The sequence below is a fragment of the Eschrichtius robustus genome, chromosome 4 (assembly GCF_028021215.1).
Source record: "Eschrichtius robustus isolate mEscRob2 chromosome 4, mEscRob2.pri, whole genome shotgun sequence".
Lineage (NCBI taxonomy): Eukaryota > Metazoa > Chordata > Mammalia > Artiodactyla > Eschrichtiidae > Eschrichtius > Eschrichtius robustus.
This window is the reverse complement of record NC_090827.1, coordinates 88,342,637-88,366,648: the sequence shown is the minus strand read 5'-3', so window position 1 is coordinate 88,366,648 and position 24,012 is coordinate 88,342,637. Positions and strand designations below refer to the sequence as shown.

The 24,012-nt window shown below is 36.8% G+C and overlaps 1 protein-coding gene across 3 annotated transcripts in view; it reads left to right on the top strand.

The window, feature by feature from the left end:
• WDR19 (WD repeat domain 19) overlaps nucleotides 1-24,012 on the top strand; it is an 83,836-nt gene that overhangs the window by 16,238 nt on the left and 43,586 nt on the right. For 2 of the 3 annotated variants that reach the window (XM_068543089.1, XM_068543091.1), the window contains exons 7-15: nucleotides 213-332; nucleotides 1,461-1,573; nucleotides 1,855-2,028; nucleotides 7,755-7,825; nucleotides 8,290-8,462; nucleotides 8,546-8,660; nucleotides 9,801-9,907; nucleotides 11,063-11,185; nucleotides 21,395-21,544. In XM_068543089.1, the coding sequence (XP_068399190.1) occupies nucleotides 213-332; nucleotides 1,461-1,573; nucleotides 1,855-2,028; nucleotides 7,755-7,825; nucleotides 8,290-8,462; nucleotides 8,546-8,660; nucleotides 9,801-9,907; nucleotides 11,063-11,185; nucleotides 21,395-21,544 (1,146 nt within the window). The remainder of the gene's footprint in view (nucleotides 1-212; nucleotides 333-1,460; nucleotides 1,574-1,854; nucleotides 2,029-7,754; nucleotides 7,826-8,289; nucleotides 8,463-8,545; nucleotides 8,661-9,800; nucleotides 9,908-11,062; nucleotides 11,186-21,394; nucleotides 21,545-24,012) is intronic. The other variant, XM_068543090.1, reaches the window with a different exon arrangement.

Below are 24,012 nucleotides of genomic sequence, written 5' to 3'. Positions count from 1 at the left end.
GAAATCTTCCTAACCTTCTTTCAAGCTTATCTTAGCCATTTAATAAGATAACGTGTTCAGTTTCATCCAGAATTTCTAGAAGTTTGTAGCAGTGGGATTTTCAGGTTGTTAGTCCAACCTGTAACAGAAATGAAAGCAAGTTACCTGTTTTAGTAATAGAATGAATTTGAGTTTGGGGTTTATTCATAGTGATAGTATTTTCACCTTTGCAGACACCAGTGAGATCAGAGCCTAGCGACATGCAGTTTTCCATGATGAAGACTGATGACCGCACCTCCACTGCTGAAAGCACAGTAAGAGTTCTAAATCAAATCCAGGCCCAAATTATTTTGGTAATTTTTTAGGATATTCTGTCTCCTAGTATGGTTCAGAATCTATAGTGATAAATAAATTATAGTCCTTCACTTATTAAACCAATGCAGGCCCCAGTTTCTCAGGCCTAAATGTTTTTTCTGCTGCCACCTAATATCACAGCAAATGAGGACAGCTTCCTGTTACACTTGCTGCTTTTCTTATTCTTATGGTAGCAAAAACAGTGGGGGCACCTTGAAAAGCAAGAGTATTGATTTCTCTATCTTTTTTTTTATTTTCACTCTATCAGATGTGGGGACCAGAGCTCTGGAAATTATAGTTTTATTTTTTTAATACCTTAGATTGTTTTCCCTGCCACATTTTAGCATTCTGAAATCCAGATGATTTTTACAATCAACAAGAATATATTTAATGAAGTAATGTTCCTTTATTTCTCTAAAAGCTATTATTAAAGTGATAATAACTCCTAACTGGTAGCGTCTTAGAATCAAGGAAATATATCAAAGTGTTTCTCTTTACATATATATATCCATTACCCTTAATGAACCCAAATAAGTAATGCACTCTTTTCTCTCCCCAACACAGTTAGACCCTCAACTGAGAATTATAGTTAAGTACTGACTTGTACCAGCTGGATAGTAGTCTAGCCACATTGACCAGTGCCCTGCAGGTGATGGGAAGAGTGATGATATAAAAAGCCGAGCTAGATTATCCACACAGGTGTGGACCTGTAATCCCAGATAGCCCAAAATCAAAATCAGACGGCCTTAGGATAGAAGACTCTCTATACTCCGGATATGAATTCAGTTTTAATGGAACTATGTCAGACCTACCTTCCTGTACTGCACAGGACTCATATTAGAGGTACAGAGAATTTTAAAAGGTTATTCCATCGAGCTATTTTAGTGTACTTCCAAGGGTGTATTTGCATATATGTGAAGCCAAGGATCCTTCCCAGACTGTATATTAGTAAAATGTTACAAATGTTTTGAGTTAGTCATATTGTTACCTTACTAATTATAACATTTAACATGCTAAATTTGGCTCATTGTTTTTCTAAATTAGGTTTATGCTGTTTGGATTTGCTTATTAGTCTTTTCATGAAGTACTGAGTAATTCATTTCATAATCTCTTTTATTTTCTGGCAGATAAGTGTAGTGGTTGGCAAGAAAACTTTGTTTCTTTTTAATCTGAATGAGCCAGATAGCCCAATTGATCTGGAGTTTCAGCAGCGCTACGGCAACATTGTCTGCTATAGTTGGTATGTACAAAAGCTCATTACAGAAGGATACCCCTGTGTTTTCCATTACTAATTATAATATATTTAATTTTTGTCTGTAGCATTTTCACTTCTCTGTGTAACATTTTCTGGATTATAGTCTATGATTTATTATGTGGAACGACCTAGCATATTATCTGGCAAATAGGACCTTGATAAATTATATTCTCGAATTCCTTAGTTTTAAGGTATTTGCTTATTTACTGTACTGCAAATGATAGTTAATATCCCTTTCTACTGTATTATTGCCTTCATTGCTATAGGTATGGTGATGGCTACATCTTGATTGGTTTTTCACGTGGAATTTTTGTGGTCATTTCCACTCATATTCGAGAGATCGGTCAAGAGATATTTCAGGCTCGTGACCATAAAGATAGTCTAACCAGTATTGCAGTATCACAGACCCTTAACAAAGCTGCTACATGTGGTGATAACTGGTAAGTTATATTCACATATTCCCAGGAAAGCTTATATAAGGAATATTTAAGAGATTCAACAAGACATTGTTAACTAATGTGAATCTATCAACCATAGTTGCACTGTTAGAATATGTTCGCAATTGAAAATTCCTAACATGCCTTTACCTTTGCCTTTAACACTCGGGGTAATACCTAAAATACTAAATGCGTGCTAAATACAAAACCTAAAATGGAGTATGCTTGAAAATCAATCTTAAAAATAAAATAGGCACACTCCACCCTGTCACTCTCGCTGAATACAGCCATAAAACCTGAACAGAATCCATGGAACAGCTATTTAAAGACTGAAAAGTAAACAGTAGCAGGCAGATTGGAGAAGAAGGCCAGCGTTTGAAGTATCACTGAGCCAGCGGCGAGCCTCCCATTTGTCTTCTGGTCTCTCTCAGCCAGGACTCAAGGCAGCCTGAAACCCGGACCCTGGATGTAAGCACCGGGGCAGAGAGAGAGAACTCTGAGAGAAGCCCTTTAGTTCTGGCTCAAGTTGCAGGAAAGAGAACTAACACTCAGAGAAAGTTGGGGAAATCCCCCTATTTTTTTTTTTTTTGTCTTTCTTTGTTCTCTCATGCCCCCAGCCACCAAGCAGTCTCACCATGGCAGTGACAGCAAGGACCCACAGGCACCTAAAACTCTGATGGAGGGTAACCTTCCTCTCCAATTGGAGGAGCTGTGGTCCCAAGAAGATGGGGCCTACCCTTGTTCTTTATTTTTCTCTCTGTCCTCTCACTACTTGGCTGCAGGCACAGTTGTAGGAGATACAAGGCAGAGCAGAGCAACTAGAGCCCCAGCTTTCCTGCTGGAAGACCAAAAAGCAGAGCCCCAGGGAACCAGAATATACCAGGGAGGTCCTGGAGAAGGAGAAACTCTGGAAAGCAACCCTATAAAGATATTTATGAACTCCCAGGTTCATCCCTGAGCTGTGTGTGTGTATCACATCCTAAACACATACCAAAGACTTTGAGAACTGAAATAAGGGATAGATCATAGCCCAGGTCCTATACTGGCCAAAGAGTAAGGCATACAGGGACATATCCGAGTACCACTGCAAAGGCTTTGGAAGTGGAACTGACATTGAAATCATAACCCACAGAAGGCTGGTTAAAATGTGTGGCCTGAACCCAACTGGGCTGATTGCCTGCTTAAAAAAAGAAAAAAAAAATTAACCTTCTCTGTGGGATTTAAACAAGACAGAGTGTCATAATATAATATTCAAAATGTCCAGAATATAACCCCAAATTACTTGACATATGAAGAATCAGGGAAATTTCAACTCACTTGAGAAATGGCAATCAAAAGACACCAATGCCAAGATGATGGAAATAGCAGCTATTATAAAAATGCTCCAAGAAGTAAGGGCTAGCATTCTCAAAACAGATGGGAACAGTCTCAGAAAAGAAACACAGCCTATAAAGAAGAACCAAATGGAAATTCTAGGACTGAAAAAATAATATTAATTCAGTGTATGTAACACCAGAATGGAAATACAGAGTAAAAGAGTTGGTGAAGTTGAAGGTAGAGCAATAGAAATATCCATTCAGAACCCAGAGGAAAAAAAGATCGGGAAAAAAAAAAAAAAATGAGCAGAGCCTCAGGGACCTGTGAAACTACCAAAGGTCTAACATTTGTGTCTTAAGAATCTCAGACATAATGGCCGGAAACTCTCACATTTGGCAAAAGACATAAACCTATATATTATAGAAGTTCAGCAAACCCCAAAAGGGTAAATCCAAAGAAATCTAGACCCAGACACATCATAATCAAACTGCTAAAAACTAAAGGCAAAGAAAAGATTTTGAAAGCAGCCAGAGAACATTTTGAATGACAGCAGATTTCTCACCATAAACCATAGAGGCCAGAAGGAAACTCACAACATTCTTAAAGTGCTGAAAGAAAAGAATTGTTAACCAAACCTCTATCTATATCCAGTAAAAATATCCACCAGTAATGAAGGTGAAATAAAAAACGTTCTCAGATGAAGGAGAATGAAGAGAATTTACTGCCAGTGGACCTCCTCTAAAAGAATTGCTGAAGGAAGTTCTTCAGATAGAAGAAAACAGATGACAGAAGGAAATTTGGAACATCAAGAATAAAAGAAAAGTAACAGTAATGGTAAATAGCTGGGTAGGTAAGGTGGAGGCAGGGGAGACTGTTGGTCACAAGGGCTATTGGAGAAGTCACATAAGGAACTTACTTTTGCTTGTGACTGTGGGCTGCTATGTAGGACATGCATGTGCAGGAAGGACTAGTGTTAGTTTAAGGTCCCTGCAAGCCACTTGGCCAAAGTAGATGCCAAGGCAGCTACATCATGGTGTAGCTTAGCTAAACTCTCAACAGACTTGGACCGTGCTGTAAACCAACCAGACCTAGCAGACATCTACAGAACACTCCACCCAACAACAACAGAATGCACATTTTTTCCAAGCACCCATGGAACATTTACCAAGGTAGACCATATCCTGGACCATGAAACAAACCTCAGCAAATTGAAATTGAAATCATACAAAATGTGTTCTCTAACCATCATGTAATCATGCTTGAAATCAGTAACAGAAAGACAACAAGAAATTCTCTAAACACTTAAGTAGACAACCTACTTCCAAATAACTCATGGGTCAAAGAGTAAATCTCAAATTAAAAAATACATAGAACTTAGTGAAAATGGAAATGCAACATATCAAAATATATGAGAGGCAGCTAAAGCATTTCTGAGAAGAAAATTTATAGTATAAATTCATACACAGGAAAGAAAAGATTTCAAATCAATTAGCTAAGTTCCTACCTCAAGAAACTAGAAAAAGAAGAGCAAAATAGGCCCAGAGCAGAAGGAAGAAAGTAATAAAGAGCAGAAATTGAAAATTTAAAAATAGGAAGAAAATTAATTAAAAAGCTGGAATTTTTGAAAAAACTTGATAAGTCTCTAGCAAGGATGACAAAAATAGAGAGAAGACACAAATCACCAATATCAGGAGTGAAATAGAGGTATCACTACAGATCTGAAAACCATTAAAAGGAGAAAGGAATACTACAAACAACTTTATACTCAGAAATTTGACAACTTAGAAGATAGGGAACACAACCCAATCAAAAAATGGGTGGAAGATCTAAATAAACATTTTCCTAAAGGAGACATACAGATGGCCAAAAAACACATGAAAAGATACTCAACATCATTAATTATTAGAGAAATGGAAATCAAAACTATAATGGGGTATCACCTCATACCAGTCAGAATGGCCATCATCAGAAAAATCTACAAGCAATAAATGTTGGAGAGGGTGTGGAGAAAAGGGAACCCTCCTACACTGTTGGTCGAAAAGATTCGTGCACCCCAATGTTCATTGCAGCATTATTTACAATGGCCAAGACATGGAAGCAACCTAAATGTCCATCGACAGAGGAGTGGATAAAGAAGATGTGGTACATATATACAATAGAATATTACTCAGCCATAAAAAAGAACAAAATAATGCCATTTGCAGCAATATGGATGGACCTAGAGATTGTCATATTGAGTGAATAAGTCAGACGGAGAAAGAAAAATATGATACCGCTTATATGTGGAATCTAAAAAAATGGTACAAATAAACTTATTTACAAAACAGAAATAGAGTCACAGATGTAGAAAACAAACCTATGGTTTCCAGGGGGGAAGGGAGGGGAGGGATAAATTGGGAGATTGGGATTGACATATACATATTACTATATATAAAATAGATAACTAATAAGGACCTACTGTATAGCACAGGGAACTCGACTCAATATTCTGTAATGACCTATATGGGAAAAGAACCTAAAAAAGAGTGGATATATGTATATGTATAACTGATTCACCTTTCTGTGTACTTGAAACTAACACAACATTGTAAATCAACTATATTCCAAAAAAAAAAAAGAAACAGTTTTTCAAAAGCCACTAACTACCAAAACTCAACCCAGATGAAATAGATAATCTGAATTATCTCTGTAACCATTAAAGACATTGAATAATAATTTTAAAGCTCCTGAAAAATACATCTTCACATCCAGATGGTTTCACTGGAGAATTCTACCAAACATTTAAAAAAGAATTAACACCAATTTTACAAGATCTCTTCAGAAAGAGGAGGAAACACTTCTCAACTTATTTTATAAGGCTAGTATTACCCTATACCAAAGCAAATAAAGATAGTATTAAAAAAAGAAAGAAAACTAGAGACCACTGTCTCTCATAAACTTAGACACAAAAATCCTCAACAAAATTGAGCAAACTGAATCCAGCAATGTAAAAAAAAATTGTACCTCATGACCAAGTGGGATTTATTCCAAGTATGCAAAGCTGGCTTAACATTCAAAAATCAATGTAATTACCATATCATCAGTCAAAGAAGAAAAATCATATGATCACATCAAATGACACACACACACAAAATTTCACTAAATCTAACACCTATTCATAATAAAAACTTTCAGCAAATTAGGAGTAGAGGGGAATTACCTCAACTTGATAAAGAACATCTACAAAAAACTTATAGATAACATTATATTCTACGGTGAAAGACTGAATGCTGGCCCCCTAAGATTGGGAACAAGGCAAGGATATCCACTTTCATTACTCTAACTCAATCTAATATTAGACATTCTAGTCACTGCAGTAAGGCAAGAAAAAGAAATAAACCACATCCAGATTGGAATGGGAGAAGTATAACTATTTTTTATTTGCAGGTGACATGATAGTCTATGTAGGAAATCCCAAGGAATCTACAAACAAACTCTTAGAACTAAAACTAATAAGTGAGTTCAGCAGGGTGGCAAGATACAAGATCAACACACAATCAATTGCATGTCTATGTACTAACAATGAACATGTGGAAACCAAATTTAAAATATACCATTTTTAATCAATCCAAAGAAAATGAAATACTTAGATACACACTTCACAAAATATGTACAAGTTCTGTATGCTGAAAATTACAAAATGCTGCTGAAAGAAATCAAAGAAGATGCAAATAAATGGAGAGACATACTGTGTTCATTGAGTGGCAGACTCAACACAATAAAGATTCCAGTTCTCTCCAAATCGATCTATAGATTTAATGAAATTCATATCTGAACCCCAGCATGGTTTTTTGTAGATAGAGAAAGCTTATTCTAAAATATATATGCAAAATCATAGGCCCTAAAATAGCTAACAGCAGTCTTTTAAAAAGAACAATAAAATTCTACCTGATATTAAAGCTTAGTATGTAGCTACAGTAATCAAGGCCATAGATTAATGGGAACAGAATAGAGAAGCCAGAAATAAACCCACACAAATATGCACAACTGATTCTTGACAGAAATGCAAAAGTAACTAAATAGAATGAAAATAGCCTTTTCAACAAATGGTGCTAGAGCAGTTGGAGATGCATACACCAAAAAAATTAACCTGAACCTAAACCTCACACCTTAATCAAAACTTAACTCAATGCATCATGGACTTAAATGTACTAGGCACAACCCTACCCCACATCCCAATAAACAAACAAAAATTTAAAGGATAAAATATAATTAAATATAGAAAATTTAATATTTTCTTACCTTAACCCAGTGGATCCTCCTGTACATCCCTTTTTGAAGAACACTGACCTGTTCCATAGCTTATAATTGTTTGTGAACAAAAACAATTTAACTTAGCGCTCATATTTAAAGGACTTTTTTTTATTTTTCAGCATTAAAATCCATGACTTGGCAGAATTAAAAGACATGTATGCTATAATCAACCTGGATGATGAAAATAAAGGTACCGATTTTTCTGTAGCAGATTGACATTTTATCGTTTCGATTACAGAAAGTAATGTGTTACTGTATGGTTTGCATTAATTATAAGAGGAATAAAATGAACACCTTTTACTAGAGTTCCCTAAGATAGCCTCCTTATTTTAGTAATTATGTTGAGTCATACTCCTTGACTAGAAGCATATAAGTCCACTTTGATTCAAAGATTTCTGGTGCGTTTTATCCCAAATCCAGTTGCAAAAACTAAATTCTTACATACCTTCCCTTTGAGCCAGTGTTGAATGAATCAGGGCTCATGTTCATAAGCCAATCCATGATGAATGTCCTAGTCTAAATAAAGACTATTTAAACTATTTCTAAAATTTGAAAATTTTTATGCCTCTGGCAGCTTAAGTGAAGACAGTTGCTTGTTTGCCTGCAACAGTATCTCTGTTTTTGAATAATCCTTTATTATGTCCATTATTTCAGGGTTGGGCACCTTGTCCTGGACAGATGATGGTCAGTTGCTGGCACTGTCTACCCAGAGGGGATCGCTCCATGTTTTCCTGACCAAGCTCCCTATCCTCGGGGATGCCTGCAGCACCAGGATTGCATATCTCACCTCCCTCCTTGAAGTCACCATAGCCAATCCTGTTGAAGGAGTATGAAAACGGTGTTACTTTTATTTATTAATAAAATCAAAACAGTTTCAGCGGTTAACTACTGTTATTTTTCTCTATTATAGGAGCTACCAATCACAGTTTCTGTGGATGTGGAACCCAACTTTGTAGCAGTAGGGCTTTATCATCTGGCTGTGGGAATGAATAATCGAGCTTGGTTTTATGTCCTTGGAGAGAACGGCAAGTCTAAATCCAGTTGTTTTCTTATCTAGCATATAATTTGTTTTTATTTGGGAAGCACTGATAGTTTCTTTTAAGACCAAGTCTTTCACTCTTTTTCTTCAGACATCTCTTTCTTAGCTTAAATGGTTTTGCAAATCTTCTAAAAAATTTGCATAAATTTTGGAAAGGTTTTATTCTTTACCTTTGTTGTGAAGACACCATGGTATAGTGGGGCAGAGTGTGATCTTTAGAATTGGGCCCTGGGTTCAAATTCCCTTCTGCCCCTTTTAGCTGGGTGCCTGTAGACAAATTCTTTACCCCTCTGAGCCTTGGTTTACTCATCTGGAAAATGAGGATTCTTCTACTTATGAGGAAAATTAAATGGGGGCTTCCCTGGTGGTGCAGTGGTTGAGAGTCCGCCTGCCAGTGCAGGGGACACGGGTTCGAGCCCTGGTCCGGGAAGATCCCACATGCCGCGGAGCAACTAACCCCGTGCGTCACAACTACTGAAGCCCATGTGCCTAGAGCCCGTGCTCCGCAATAAGAGAAGCCACCGCAATGAGAAGCCCACGCACAGCGACGAAGACCCAACACAGCCAGAAACAATAAATAAAGAAAAAAGAAAATAATAAAATAAATAAATTTATAAAAAAAAAAAAAAAATGAAATAAAATGTGTGATCTGCTTTTGCACACGGTCTTTCTTAGGCACTTCTTGGTCTGGTGGGTACTTAGTAAATGTTGATTCCCTCCCCCGCTTTATTCTTTGAAAAATGACCATTAGCATCTGAAGGGAGCCTTGCTTTTTCTTCCCCTCCTTCCTCCTCTCCACCCCTTTCCCCACTGGAGGTCAGATATCCCTCAGGAACAGAGCCAACCTGAGAATTATCCTTAGATGTTCTATTAAGCTTACTGTCACTAAGGTTTAATTTTTGGTTGTTTTGCATGTGATTTTATTTTACATTACTTTGTTTCATGTGAACCACTATGAAATTCCTGAAGGCAAATTTATATGGCAACTAAGATTTTCTTTAAAATGGCTAAAATAAAAATTTTAGGTTCAGAATATTCTTGCAAAGGCACACGTTTAAAACTTATTTGCAAATCATTAATTAGATCATTATATTTTATGTGTTTGGTTTTGATTTAATTGCTGCAGCTGTTAAAAAATTGAAAGATGTGGAGTATCTGGGGACAGTAGCCAGCGTTTGCCTTCATTCTGACTATGCAGCTGCACTTTTTGAAGGCAAAGTCCAGTTACATTTGGTAAGTATAATTTTGATGTCCTGAGGCCTGCTCAGGTAAGTGATGAACAGCCTAATGTTTTATTATCAAGAACTTTGGTCAAGAAGCGACCATATGCTTTGTGACCACCTAGAGGGGTGGGATAGGGAGGGTTGGAGGGAGCACAAGAGGGAGGAGATATGGGAATATATGTATATGTATAACTGATTCACTTTGTTATACAGCAGAAACTAACACACCATTGTAAAGCAATGATACTCCAATAAAGATGTTAAAAAAACAAACAAACGAAAAAAATGGCATTAGGGTAAAAACTAGGAAATGTGAATAAAGTATGGAGTTATGTTATAAATGATGTATCGATATTCGTTATTATTTGTGATAAACGTACCATACTCATGTAATGTGTCAATGATAGGGGAAACCGGGTTTGGGGTATATGAGAACTCTACTATCTTCACACCTTTTCTAAAAATCTAAAAGCATTCTAAAATAAAGATTTATTTTTAAAAAATAAAAAAAATAAAGAAGCAACCATATGACAGACTAGCTAGAAAGCCAGATACGGATAAAGGATTAACAGAACTCCTTACCCTTCTGCACAAGCTGTTCAGTTAACTCCCAAGCTCTGTTCCCATGAAACCTGACAGAGTTTCAGCTGTGCTACTCACAACATTGCTTATGGTAAAAATGACTGTGTAAACTGCATCTAGGAGGAACTATAAGTAAATTGTAAAAACTGATGGGAATGCCATACGTCTGGCTTCCTGGAATGCACTGACCCATGTATTTGGGCATGTCACTTGTGGGGATCTTGAAACTATGCCTGTTGAGTTGCTCAAGAGATATTGGCCCCTAAAATATGGGGCTTCTCAACCAGGGCATCTCCCACATCTGTTTCTTGGCTCTTTGCTTCTGAGAAGCCAAAGAGACTAGCTACTAGACAACTGCAGAGCCTGCTGCGGAGACTATTCCCATTAAAAGGGATGTTTAATGTGCCCTGCTGGCAAGCTGGGTTCCTTCCTGTTATCTTTCTGAGTAAACTGGTCTGTGATAGTTTGGTGAGTCTGAATGTTTAGCTGAACTTAAGAGAAAGACTCTCCCCTACCCCTTAGATGTTGCAAACCAGGTTTATTCAGATAAATCTATGATCCACTATTATTCTTTATGTTTTAGATAGAAAGTGAAATGTTGGATGCTCAAGAAGAACGTGAGACTCGACTTTTCCCAACAGTGGATGATAAGTGCCGTATTTTATGTCATGCCTTAACTGGTGATTTCCTCATCTATGGCACAGATGTACGTATTGTCTTCCTTAATATAGGACATGGGGGAATTTCTCATTTTTACTTTGTAATTTGTTTATTATATATGTGTTTATATACATATATAGATATCATATGTGCAATTATAAACATTATATACTTATGTAGAGCACATAGGTGGCATGATTTGCCAGTGTCAAGTGCTTTTGTAACTATAAGCAATTTTGATGGCACAGCGGCTTTGGAGTCTGGACAATCTGGGCTCAGATACTAGCTCTCTTACTTGCTACTTCCTGCTTGACGCCTCCCAGCCTCATTTTCCTCATTTAGATGCTTTAAGGATTTAACTTGATGACAAATGTAAGACACGTCATTCAACTTTAGCTCTCCAGTGCCTACATTTAGTGGGCATTTAATTAAAATTAATTGAATATTGAGAATCCCACTTCAATTTTTTGGTCTTTGGAACCACCAATACCCTGTACTCCTAAATATTACATTAGCCACATATACATAAAACATAGTTTAGTAATAGCATCTTATATTTGTAAAAAGTTTTCAGAGTTTTTCAAAGCATATCATACCTCTTACCTTGCTTAGCCTCTAGAAGAATTCAGTAAAGTTGGTTTAAAAAAAAAAAAAAAGGCATTGTTTTCCACATTAGAGAACAATTATTCACTGTTTCAAAGGTTCCATTTCCTCATACTGTTTTTTAAACCGAGCATATTTTTAAACATGCTTATTGCCAGAAGAGAGACTTTTTAAATTTAAGTTTGACCTAAAATAATGAGTCTTTGAGCTAATATACACAAGTAGGGTAGGTTTCATGTATCAGGTAAAGTGGTAAATGATATGGTAAATAAGTAGTAAATATAATCGTAAATATATAAGCAGGAAAGTTTTAGAGATAAGGATACTGAAGATTGAGAGGTTAGTAAGTTTGTAGAAGAGGTGGACTTAACAAGCAAGATTTTCTAATGGAAAAGCTACTCTTCCCACCGTGCCACACAGCATTGTGAAGTAAGAACTCAAAGTGCAGTAATCTGCCAATAACGTAGCATTTATCTCTATCTCAGTTTCTTTCATTTATTTATTTATTTATTTATTTATTTATTTTTGGCTGTGTTGGGTCTTCGTTTCTGTGCAAGGGCTTTCTCTAGTTGTGGCAAGCGGGGGCCACTCTTCATCACGGTGCGCGGGCCTGTCACTATCGCAGCCTCTCTTGTTGCGGAGCACAGGCTCCAGATGCGCAGGCTCAGTAGTTGTGGCTCACGGGCCTAGTTGCTCCGTGGCATGTGGGATCCTCCCAGACCAGGGCTCGAACCCGTGTCTCCTGCATTGGCAGGCAGATTCTCAACCACTGCACCACCAGGGAAGCCCTCAGTTTCTTTTTTTTATTGAGATATAATTGACATGTAACATTATATTAGTTTCAGGTGTGCAGCATAATGATTCAATATTTGTACGTATTGCAAAATGGTAACACTCTAGTTAACATCCATCACCACACATAGTTACAAAATCTTTTTTTCTTATAAAATATCTCATTCTTGAGTGATTCTGAAAATATCAGGGGTTTTTAGCAGCTTTATTGAAGTATAATTGTTATACAATAAACCACACTATTGAAAGTCTATAATTTGATAAGTTTTGACATATGTATATCCTGTGAAAACACCATCAACTTAATCAAAATAGTGAACATATTCAACACCCCAAAAAGTTTTCTCATGACCCTTTATGATTCCTTCCTCCCGTCCCTCCCCACTGAGTGCTTTCTGTCACTATAAATGAGTTTGTCTTCTCTAGAGTTGTATATAAGTGGAATCATATAGTAGGCACTCCTTTTGTCTGGCTCAGTATAGTTATTTTGAGATTCATCCATGTTGGTGTGTGTGTCAATAGTTCATTCCTTTTTCTTGCTGGGTAGTATTCCACAGGATGCATATATCATAATTTGCTTATCCATGAACCTGTGGATGGACATTGGTGTTACTTCCAGTTTGGAATATTTACAAATAAAGCTGCTGTAAACAAATTTGTGTTCAAGTCTTTGTATAGACATAAGCTTTCTTTTCTCTTGGATAAATGCCTAGAAGTAGAATGATATGTCATATAGCAAATGTATGTTTAACCTTTTAAGAAACTGACAGACTCTTCTAAATTAATTGGTTGTACCATTTTACATTCCCATCAACAGTGTATGAGTGCTCCAACTCCTCTACATCCTCACTAACACTTGATATGATCGGTCTTTTACATTTTAGCCACTCTAATAAAGTGTGTAGTGATACCTCATTATGATTTTAATTTGCATTTCACTAACGGACTAATGATGTAGAACATCTTTTCATATGCTTATTTGCTAGCTGTATATCTTTGGTGAAGTGTCCAAGTTTTTTGACCATTTCTTTTTTTTAATTTACTTATTTATTTATTTTTGGCTGCATTGGGTCTTCATTGCTGCGCGCGGGCTTTCTCTAGTTGCAGCGAGCAGGGGCTACTCTTCGTTGTGGTGCACAGGCTTCTCGTTGCGGAGCACAGGCTCTAGGCACGCAGGCTTCAGTAGTTGTTGCACATGGGCTCAGTAGTTGGGGCTTGCGAGCTCTAGAGCACAGGCTCAGTAGTTGTGGCGCACGGGCTTAGTTGCTCCGTGGCATGTGGGATCTTCTCAGACCAGGGCTTGAACCCGTGTCCCCTGCATTGGCAGGCGAATTCTTAACCACTGCGCCACCAGGGAAGCCCTTGACCATTTCTTAATTGGATTGTTTGTTTTCTTATTGAGCTTTGATGTTTCTTCACACATTTTGGATTCAAGTCCCTTATCGGATATATGCTTCACAAGTATTTTCCACCCAGTGCGTGAGTTGTCTTTTCAGTCTCTTAACAGTGTCTTTCAAAGAGGAGAATTTTAAAAATTTTGACCAGGTCCAGTTTATCAATTAATTTTTTTATAGGTTGTGCTTTGGGTGTTATATCGAAGAAATTTTTGCCTAACCCAAGGTCACAAAGTTTTTCTCTTATGTTTTCTTCTAGAAGCTTTCAACTTTTATGTTTTACATTGAGGTCTGTCATCCATTTTGAGTTAATTTTTGTTTATGCTGTGAGATATGGATCAAAGTATTGTGGGTTTTTTCCGTGCAATGTTTGTTGAAAACACTATTATTCTGTTGAGCCGTTTTTGTACTTTTGTCAAAAATCAATTGTCCGTAAATGCACAGATCTTTTTCTGGACTCTCTGTTCATTCTCTTGATCTGTTTATCTATCTTTACATCAGTATCACGCTGTTTTGATTACTGTAGCTTTATAATAAGTCTTGAAATCAGGTAGTGTTAGCCCTCTAACTTTTGTGTTTCCTTTTCAAAGTTGTTTTGGCTATCCTCAATTTTTTGTATTCCCATTTAAATTTTACAATAAGCTTGTCCAGTTTTACAAAAAGCCTGCTGGGATTTTTATTGGGATCATTGTTGAACTTACAGATCAACTGCCATCTTAACAATATTGAGTCTTCCCACCGAGGAACAAGTTATATATCTTCATTTATTTAGATTTTCTTTAATTTCTCTTAGCAATGTTTTGGAGTTTTCTGTGTACAGGTCTTTCACATCTTGTTTCAGATTTATACCTAAGTATTTCGTATTTTGGGTACTCCTGTACATGGTATTGCTTTTTTATTTCAGTTTCTGATTATTCATTTCTAGCATATAGACATGCAACTGACTTTTGTGTATTCATCTTGTATCCTGAAACCTAGCTAAACTCACTAGTTATAGTAGCGTTTTTTTTGGTAGATCCCATTGGATTTTCTATATAGATGATCATGTCATCTGCTAATAAAGATAGTTTTACTTCTTCCTTTTCAATCTGCCTTCTATTCCAGTACATTGTTGGATAGAAGCGATGAGAGTAGATGTCTTCGTCTTGTTCTTGACCATTAAGTATGATGTTAGCTGTAGGTCTTTTACAGATTCCTGTTATCAGGTTGAAGAAGTTTTCTTCTATTCCTAGTTTACTAAGAATTTCTATGGATGTTGGATTTTATCAAATGCTTTTTCTCCATCTATCAAAATGATCACATGGGTTTTCTTTTTTAGTTTGTTTATAATTTGTGGATTATATTAATTAATTTTCTAGTGTTAAGCCAACCCAGCATTCCTGGGATAACCCCCACTTGATCATGATGTATTCTTCTCTTTATACATTGTTGAATTCATTTGCTAAAGTTTTATTTCAAATCTTTATATCTATGTACATGAGGGATATTGGTCTGCTGTTTTCTTTTCCTATGATGCCTTTGTCTGATTTTAGGGTAATGATCAGGGTAATGATCATAGAATGAGTTAGTCATCTTCAATTTTCTGGAAGAGTTGATTAGAATTAGTGTTTTGTTTTTTGTTTGTTTTTTGCTTAAATGTTTGAAAGAATGTGCCAGTGAAGCCTATTGGGTGATCAAGCAATTCCTAGCAGCAGTTGAGTAGTACCTGCTAGGTTGGCTTGCTGCACTTCCATAGATTCAGCTGGTAAGGAGGAAACAGTCCCAAATAGATGTATACAGCAAGGGAAGATCATGTTATTAGAGCTCCCCACACCCTTAGTGCCACAGGATAATACCAAACCGAAGGGGTCAGATGCTCTTCTAGGCACTCTGTGGTGGAGGACTCAACTCTGCTACAACTAAGCAGTTTATACTCTGCAGCTATACACTAAGAAAGATGAATTGGACAATCCAAGATGATTTGGACATCATTGGAACCAGGGAAGCAGCTGAGAAATTCCTTATGGAAGTCTCCCACAAGACAGAGAGGTGGATGAGAAATGACTCGGTGACAGATTTTCACAAGAGTGCCCATCTCACCATGTTCCTTGTAAGATAACAGAGGATTCTGCCAAGACATGGGTCAGACTACAGTTGAGCCTTGACTCTGTGGCATTGCAAAGTAGCCAGGTGCCATGGTGGAGCTGTTCTCCTACGAAGCCTTCTGGGCCTGGAGTTTTTTTTGTGGGAAGGTTTTAAACTATAAATTTAATTCCTATAATCAATATCAAAATATTTGGATTATCTGTTTTTTTCATGAGTGAGCTTTGGTGGTTTGTGTTTTTCAAGGAATTTGTCCATTTATCTAACTTATCAAATGTATAGACATAAAATTATTCATAATATTCCTTATTATCCTTTTAAATATTTGTAGAATCTGTAGTAATATCACCTGTTTCTTTCCTGATTTTGGTAATTTGTGTCATTTTTCCTGATTGGTCTGCCTGGAGGTTTATCAATTTTGTTTTATCAGTCTTTTAGAAGAATGCAACTTTTTGTTTCATTGATTTTCCTGTTGTTTTCTGTTTCATTGATTTCTGCTCTGATCTTTATTTCCTTTCTCCTGCTTATTTTGGCTTTAATTTGTTCTTTTTCTAGTTTCTTAAGATGGAAGCTGAGTTCATTGAGTTGAGACCATTCTTTTCTAATATACTCCCTTAGTGCTAGACATTTTCCCCTAAGTATTATCTTAGCAACATCCCGCAAATTCTGATATGTTGTGTTTTATTTTTATTCAGTTCAAAATGTTTTACAATTTCTCTTTTAATTTCTTCTCTGATTCATGGGTTATTTAGAAGTCCCGTGTTTAGTCTTCAAACAATCGAGATTTTACAGAGATCTTTCTGTTATTGATTTCTGATTTAGTCCTGTTATGGTCAGTGAACATATTTTGTATGACTTGAATCCTTTTAAATTTGTGAGACTTACTTTATGGTACAGAGTATGATTTATCTTGGTAAATGTTCTTGTGTATTTGGGAAGAATATGCTGTTCTAGAATGTCAGATCAAGGTGGTTGATAATGTTCAAGACTTCTGCAACTTTATATATACTTGTTCTGTCAATTATTGAGAAAATGGTATTGAAAACTCAGATTACAATTGTGGATTTATCTATTTCTCTTGGCAGTTCTGTAAATTTTTTTATTTATGTGTATTGAAGCTCTGTTATTAGGTACATAACCATTTAGGATGGTTATGTTCTCTTCATAAATTAGCCCCTTTATCATTTTGAAACGACCCTTTTTATCCCTGGCAATAGTCTTTGCTCTGGAATTGACTTTGCCTGATATTAATATAGCCATTCTAGTTTTTTAGAATGTTACCCTGGTATATATTTTTCCATTTTTTATTTTTAACCATTTGTGTCTTTATATGTAAAATATTGTTCTTGTAGGCACCATATTAATTCTCACAATTTGACAAACTCTACCTTTTAATTACAGTGTTTATTTTTTTAATAAATTTATTTATTTATTTATTTTTGGTTGTGTTGGGTCTTTGTTGTTGCACGCAGGCTTTCTCTAGCTGCGGCGAGTTGGGGCTACTCTTCGTTGTGGTGTACGGGCTTCTCATTGTGGTGGCTTCTCTTGTTGCAGAGCACGGGCTCTGCATGCGGGCTTCAGTATTTGTTGCACATGGGCTCAGTAGTTGTGGCTCGTGGGCTCTAGAACTCAGGCTCAGTAGTTGTGGCGCACGGGCTTAGTTGCGCCACAGCATGTGGGATCTTCCTGGACCAGGGCTTGAACCCATATCCCCTTCATTGGCAGGTGGATCCTTAACCACTGCGCCACCAGGGAAGTCCAATTATGTTGTTTAGACTTTTGAAGTTAATGAGATTATCTCTGTGTTTAGGTTCAATCTACCATCTCGCTATTTGTTTTCTATTTGTCCCATCTCTTCTTTGTTGCTTTTTTCCTCTTCTTTTGCCTTCTTTTGGATTGTGTATTTTTTATTATTCAATTTTATCTCATTCATTGACCTTATTAGCTACAACTCTTATTTTAGTGGTTGCTTTAGGTTTTGTAGTATACATCCTTAATTTATCACAGGCTACCTTCAAGTGACATTATACCTTGTAAGGTATAGTGAATAGTATAAGTTCATTTATTAGAATAGTATCTGTCCCCTCCTACCTCTGCTGTTGCTGTCATACATTTTACTTTTACAGGTATTATAAACCCCATAATACACTGATATTAGTTTTGTTTAAACGATCAATTAAGAGATTTACATAATAAGAAATATCTTATATATTTCTCCATATAGTTACCATTTTTGGTGCCCTTCATTCTATTATGTGGATCCATAGTTCCAGCTGGTATCATTTTCCTTCCACTAAAGGACTTCCTTTATCACTGTTTGTAGTGCTGGTCTGCTGGTGATGAATTCTTTTGCTTTCATGTCTGAAAACATCTTTATTTCACCTGCATTTTTGAAAAATATTTTTGCTAGATATAGAATTGTAGGTTGACAGTTTTTTCTTTCAGTACTTTAAAGATGTTGCTCCTCTGTCTTCTTGACTCTGCATTATTTCTAATGAGAAATTGGTCATCTTTATCTTTGTTCCTCTGTGTGTAAGCTGTCTTTTTCCTCTGGCTTCTTTTAATACTTTATCACTGGTTTTGAGCAATTTGATTGTGATCTGTCTTGATGTAATTTTCTTCATATTTCTTTGCTTGAGGTTGTTGAATCCACAGGTTTATAGTTTTAATAAAATTTGGAGTATTTTCAGCCATTATTTCTTCAAATATTGTTTTCTCCCTCTGTTTGCATTCCAATTTCAGAAACTCCAATTATACATATATTAAACCACTTTAAATTATCCCACAGTTGATGCTCTTTAAATTTTTTTCTCAGTTTCATTTTGGATAATTTCTACTGCTGTATTTCAAGGTCACTAGCCTTTTTTTTTTTTTTTTTTTTTTTTTTAAGGAATTCCTTTATTTTTATTTTTTATTTATTTATTTTTGGCTGTGTTGGGTCTTCGTTTCTGTGCGAGGGCTTTCTCTAGTTGCGGCAAGTGCGGTCCACTCTTCATCGCGGTGCGCGGGCCTCTCACTATCGTGGCCTCTCTTGTTGCGGAGCACAGGCTCCAGACGCGCAGGCTCAGTAGTTGTGGCTCACGGGCCTAGCTGCTCCGCGGCATGTGGGATTTTCCCAGACCAGGGCTCGAACCCGTGTCCCCTGCATTGGCAGGCAGATTCTCAACCACTGCGCCACTAGGGAAGCCCTCACTAGCCTTTTTTTCTGTCATGTTTAATCTGCCAGTAGTTTCATCCATCGTATTTTTCATTTCAGACATGGTAGCTCACCTGCAGAAGATATATTAGAGTCTGTTTTTGTATCTTCCATGTCTCCACTTACCTTTTTAAACATATGCCATGCAGTGATATTAACTGTTTTAGTTACATTGTCTGCTAATTCTAATATCCGGGTCAGTTTTGATTGATCAGTTATTCTCCTTAATATGGGTTATGTTTTCCTACTTCTTTGCAGTCATGGTACTTTTACCTTTTGGGGTGCTGGATGTTTTTGTATTCCTAAAAATACTCTTGAGCTTTGTTCTGGGATGCAGTTAATTTGCTTGGAAACAGTTTGACCCTTTTGAGTCTGCTTTTGTGATTTGTTAGGTAGGTGTGAAACACTGCTTAGTCTACAGCTAATTACTTCCCACTTTTGAGGCAAGATCTTCCTGAATACTCTACCCAATATCCCATGAATTATGTTTTCCTGTCTGGCTGTTGGGAACAGTCACTGTTCCCAGTCCTGTGTGAGTGCCAGTCACTGTTCACTCTAATCCTTTTGGATGGTTCTTTTTCCTGGCTTCAGCAGTTTTCTCATATTTATGCAGTGATTAGTTCTCTGCTGAAGACTCAAGGTAGACCCTCTGAAGATCTCCAAGGTTCTCTCTCAGTGCAGCTTTCTCCTCTCTGGCACTATACCCTGCAAAGTCGAGCCGCCTCCTTCCCTGCCCCCACTGGATTCTCAGCTCTATCTCCTCACCTCAGGGAATCATGTCCCACCTCAGGGAATCATGTTCCTCCCTTTGCCATGGCTTGAAAACTCTCTCAAGGTGAAAGCTGGAGCATTCACAGGACTTACCTTGTTTGTTTGTTTCCCATCTCTCAGAGATCATTTTCCTTTGTTGCCTTATTCCAATATCGTAAAAACTGTTTTTTCATGTATTTTGCCTGTTATTTTTGGTCATTTTGGGTGGGAAAGTTAAATCACGTCTGTTATTCCATCTTGGCCTGAATAGAAATCAAGATATTATCATGTGTTTTTATTTCAATTAAACTTTTTATTTTGAGATCAACGTAGATTCACATGAAGTTGTAAGAAACAATACAGAGAGATCCTAATAAACCCTTTTCCTAGTTTCCCCCAATGGTAATATTACATTGCATATCACAACCAGGGTATTGACATTAATAGTCAAGATACAGAACAATTCTGTCACTACAAGGATCCTTCATGTTGCTGTTTTATCTCCACATCCACTTTCCTCCTGCCCCCACCTCATCCTTAATCCCTGGTAACAAATAATCTGGCTTTTCTGGTGTATTCCAATGATCTATGTGTCTATCCCTCCACCAGTACTACAGAATCTTGATTGCTGTAGCTATAAAAAAAGGTCTTGAAATTTAATAGACTAATGTTCCCACTATATTTTTTCAAGAATGTTTTAGCTATTTTAGTTCCTTTGCTGGTCCATATAAATTTTAGAATAATCTTGTCTGTGTCTACAAAAAAATCTTCCTGAGATTTTTGTTGGAATTATATTAAACCTGTATATAAGTTCAGGAGAAGTAACATGTTTACTATGACACCAATCCATGAATACAGTACACCTCTCCATTTATTCAGATGTTCTTTAATTCTTTCATTTGTGTTTTTTAGTTTTCAGCACACAAATCCTATGCATGCTTTGTTGAATTTACACCTAAGTATTTAATTTTTTTGAGTGATTGTAAATGATACATTTTTAAATTTTGATGTCTACGTGTTCTTTGCTAACATATAGAACTACAATTGATTGTATCTGGTGGGTTTTGGTTTATTTTTTATTTTAAACTTAATTTTCTAATTTATTAATTAACAGCAAAAATATTTAAAGTAACGTGACTTGAAAGTCACTCTTAAACAATAAGGGTATTTCTTGCAAGTGGAAAATCTGAAAAATCAATTAAGCTTTAATATCACTAAGAATGTTAGAATTAATAGACTGTTGAATCACATGTGCATTCTCATTTTACTAATTTTCTTAGGTCTGTACTTTGCTCATATAGTAAATATTATTCTTAGATTCTTCCTTGATCAAAAATATGACATTTTTTTCTTTACGTTAGGAAATATGTTTAACATAAATGCTGAAAGTCTGTATTTTCTTGACAACCTTTTATTTCTATGACTGTATTTTTTTTAGACTGGTGTCATTCAGTATTTCTACATTGAAGACTGGCAATTTGTTAATGATTATCGACATCCTGTCAGTGTGAAAAAGATTTTTCCTGACCCAAATGGGACCAGATTAGTTTTCATTGATGAAAAAAGTGATGGATATGTCTACTGTCCAGTAAGTCGAGAAAAGTTTTCAAATGCTTGTTTTTAAAACATGCAACATATGAAGAAAAAAGTGTTTTTAAAATATATTCCATATGTAAGATCATTTTCTCTTAAACCTTGCCAAGGATTGTAGTACTTTGTTATCATGTTTGTGATATCATATTTGTGATCCGTTTTCATGACTATTTACATCAAGAAAAGTTTTTCCATTATTTTGCCATTTTTCAGTGTTAAAAATCTTCAGAGAGATTTTTTTAGTGGAAAGAATAGTTGTTATATTCTGCACCATTTTTAACCTTATTTACTGCACAATATTACAGTGTATCTTCAGGTACATGAGTTTTCTCTCTAGAAATGCAATAGCTTCAGAGGGCAGGGACTGTTCTCTGTCCTTTCTGCCCACCTCAGTTGATTTCCCTCTTCCCTTAAAGATCCTGAACATAAAGGAAAGGTATTTTTGTATTAGGTGATTGAAAACAGATGAACCCATTTTTAGACTTAGTTACTCTTATTTTTAAACATCCTTAACTTTTTTGAGAATAGATTTAGATAAAGGAAATGTTGTGCTTTTACATCATCTACTGTACTTGAATTTTTCATTTACTTTTGATATCCAGTTAATGACTTGTATGTTGTTGGTCACAGTTCACACAGCCTACAGCTGCTCTTGGACCCACTCTTAATAACTGTTCGTCTGTGCTTCACAGTGAAGACATGATTCAATGAAGACAGCTCTCCCCTCACAATACACTCTCCTAGATATAAAGACTTCCTTCCTTCCGTTTCTGTCTCTCTCTCTCTTCCTCTCCTCCCTTCCTTTCTTTATCTTCCCTTCATTTTTTTTTCTTTTTCTTTTCTTTCTTTGACAAATGTAACAGGTTTCCATGGGTGTCTGAATTATTTATGCCAAGTTCCTAATATTCTAGTTCTTATTCAACCCATTTCTCGATCACAGAACAAATGAGGAAAAATGACCTAAATATAAAGATGACCTTGCGTTCCCTCTACTTAATAAGGAAATTCGGTCTGTAGAGATTCCCTTTCTGGAACAGGGTATAAGGAAGTTAAGCTGCCTTGCTTCCTATGTGGGTTCACCCCGGGTGGAGTCTGCTGTTTAGACAGGGTGCACAAGAGGGTAGCAGGGTGCAGCGGGCACGGACAGGACTGAGAGTGAGAAGAGGGGTCTGACGGCTCGGAGAAGGGCCAGGGGTAAGACCTGTCCCGGACAAGTTGATGTTTTTTTCTTTCTCCTTTTACAGTTCTCCTTTCCTTGATAATTTCTGTCGAAGAGGCTAGTGTGACCTCCTTCCTGGGGTTGGGACGAGGTTTCAGTGAGCTGATTTTTCCAAACATATTATCAGGCATAGGGTAGCTGTTTAGCAGGGGTTAGTTAAAGCTCTGCCCTCTTTACCTCTTTATCACAACTTAAAACCCTCACGTTCCAGAATTTTGGCACCTGTTGCTGCTCATCCCCAATCCCTTTTCCAAGTCTAACCTGCAACTCAGTTAAGTTAAAAAGAAAAACCCTGGTGAAACAAATCCGCACAAAAGAATGACTCCACGGGGGCATAGCCCCTCCCTAACCCAACATGGGGTTGGGTGTGAACTTCTTTCCAAGTTAGGGTCTCATTGGTAGGTTAGAATTTTAGGCTGTTGCACAAGATATCCGAGGGGCGTGTGGTACCCACGGGAGCAGTCCCTCTTTTAAATAATACCCAGTCTTGCCTAGGAGTAAGGCCAGCCTGGCAGGGAAGGGAAAGGAGAGCTTGTGGTGCAAAGCCTCCCCACACCTCAGACACAAGAGGAAGCTATGCTAAGGCCCTTGGACTCTTGACCAGAGTGCTGTGCATTTTTTTTTTTTATTTTAACACTCACCCTGTCATAGTGTGCTACTATTGCAGCTTACTTTTTCATCCAACTTCAAAGTGAGAAAAACATTGCTTCTGTGATGTACATATATGAAAGTATATAATAATTCGAACTACAACTATTCCTCTTTAAAATTCTCATATATACTCGCAATTTCTCTTCATATGTACATTTATTCAACCTCTTTTCCTTCACTGTGTGGATGGTAAGGAAGTGACTCCTGTCATACATTAGAATTGGGAGAGATGGCTTTTTTCTTACATGTGCCCTAATGAAAACCTTGCACCGCATCACTCCCTATATACCCATAAAGGATGACTTGTGATATACTGTAGGAAGTTCATAAACAGAGGCAATAGAGTATAGTAGTTTAGTGCATGGGCAGACAGACAAACCTGGATTTGAGATTAGTAATAATGACAACTAATATTTCTGTGCTGAGTATGCTGTACATATATCAGGGATTTCTTTTAATCCTTACAGCAGCCCCAGAGATAAATAATCCTATCTTGCCATTTTACAGGTGGAGAAATTAAGGCATAGAAAAGGTAAGTCACTTGTCCAAGGTCACACAGTCAGCACATGGTATCAGAGGTGTGAGACTAGGCT